At 71.2% G+C, this 1,633-nt stretch overlaps 1 protein-coding gene across 1 annotated transcript in view; it reads left to right on the top strand.

Moving 5' to 3' along the window:
* Positions 1–1,633, top strand: part of MCF2L (MCF.2 cell line derived transforming sequence-like) — a gene marked incomplete at its 5' end in the record, with an annotated part of 21,473 nt that overhangs the window by 18,846 nt on the left and 994 nt on the right. Inside the window, one exon of the mRNA XM_012734873.1 lies at positions 70–492. Within this exon, the coding sequence (XP_012590327.1) occupies positions 70–492 (423 nt within the window). The remainder of the gene's footprint in view (positions 1–69; positions 493–1,633) is intronic.

The following is a 1,633-nucleotide window of genomic DNA, read 5'->3' as shown; positions in this document are numbered from 1 at the left end:
CCCCGTGCCCGCGGCCCAGGCCCGCGCGCCGCCGGCCTCACGGCCGCTGTCTGTCCCTCTTCTCCGCAGCGCCTCCCTCCGGCCCCGACAGAAAGGCCAAGCGGCAGGAAGTAAAGAGCGACCCCACCCCCTTTGGTCTGCGAGGTGGGCGGCGAGCCGGGCCGCCCGCACCCCAGGCCGAGGCCCATCGGCGGGGCGGGGCGCACCAGCGTCCCTCAGGAGGGCGCTGCGCTGTCCACCTCCCTGCCCTGGGGACGGGACAAAGCCGCCAGGACCCCACTCGCGTTCGAGGGGGCGCGGCCAGGGTGGGGTTGCTCCAGGTCGTCTCCTTCTGCGTCCTGCGGGGTGGGGGGACTGGACCCGGCAGCAGGCCAGGGGTCTGCGCGCACAGGGCCTCACTGGCCGCCTTTGGGTCGCCACACCCTGAGAAGGGCCGGAGCGGCCTCTGCCCATGGGCCATGGGGCCAGGCTCTGCGCGCTGCCCTCTCCAGGGCTGACGCGGGCGCTCGCACCCGGCCTGCCCGCTGACCCCGCCCGCGGGCCCCCCCCAGGCTGCCCGCTGTCTGCCTCCCGGAGGGCCTGGCAGGCTGCCGCTGGGGTGCGGGGCCTTGGCCCACCTTGCAGCCTGGGGCCGCCCAGGGGTAGATGGGCGGGCTGGACTGCACTCCCAGCTGCCCAGCAGAAGACCTGGCAGGCCCGACGGCCCCTCCCTGGAACACGGGCTGCCCCACCCGGGGGCCACCTGCTCACGGCTGCCTGCGGAGCCCCCCCAGTTCCCTGCTTCGAGTGCGGGTCTCCAGCCCTGTCGCCGCTGGGTCTGCAGCCACCGGGCAGGCATGGGGTGCCGCACTCAGGGCCCCACAGCTGCTCACCCCCAAGCCAGGCTCCGGCCTGTGGCCAGCAGCTGCCCAGCCCCTCGTCCCCTCGTGTCCTTGCATTCTCTGCACCGCAGAGTGCTGGGGGACAGGGTGGTAGGCTGGGAGGGTCAACTGTGACCAGCCTAGGGACCCCCCGCCTGCCCAGACCCCACCCCTGGGCTGTGGCCACCCCAGGCCCCCCAGAGCTGGTGACATTTGTAGTCTGAGCTGGATCCAGGGGCCACAATTCTCCATCAGGCTCAAGTCTGGGGAACCCTGGGCTCAAGGTCTGGCCTGTCCACCTGGCCTGGTAGAGTGGGGCTCAGAGGGACAGGTGACCCTAAAACACTCCCTGGGTGCAGGATATTTCCTGGGGTACACACTCCTTGGGTGCATGTAACCCTGGAGGGCAGTGCTTGGCTAGCTAATCAGAACTCAGGGTCCCCCCATAGGAGAGCCAAAGGTGCTTTCTAAAGCCTGTACCATGGCTTGGACGTCTGCCCTTTGGCCAATGTGGGAAGGGGGGGCCTTCGCCTCCCGAGTAGCCCCGCTCCCCCAGGAGTGAGCTCCGGCCGCTGCCCAGGCCCCCAGCCGGCTGGCTTCCCACGGCGACCCAGGAGGGGCCCCGAGGCTGCCCACCACTGCGCGGGCACCTGCATTCACCCTGGGCAACACCCCCACACCCCCCTGCATGCTCCCCAACATGGAGGAACAGAGAGGCCCCAGGAGAGGGCCGGCTTGTGCGGGGCGCCCCCTCCTGGCAAGGTGGCTGGTGC

Source organism: Condylura cristata, unplaced genomic scaffold (genome assembly GCF_000260355.1).
Source record: "Condylura cristata isolate star-nosed mole 26May11 unplaced genomic scaffold, ConCri1.0 scaffold00081, whole genome shotgun sequence".
Classification (NCBI taxonomy): Eukaryota; Metazoa; Chordata; class Mammalia; order Eulipotyphla; family Talpidae; genus Condylura; species Condylura cristata.
The sequence above is the reverse complement of the archived record's forward strand: the minus strand, read 5'-3'. Positions and strand labels throughout refer to the sequence as shown.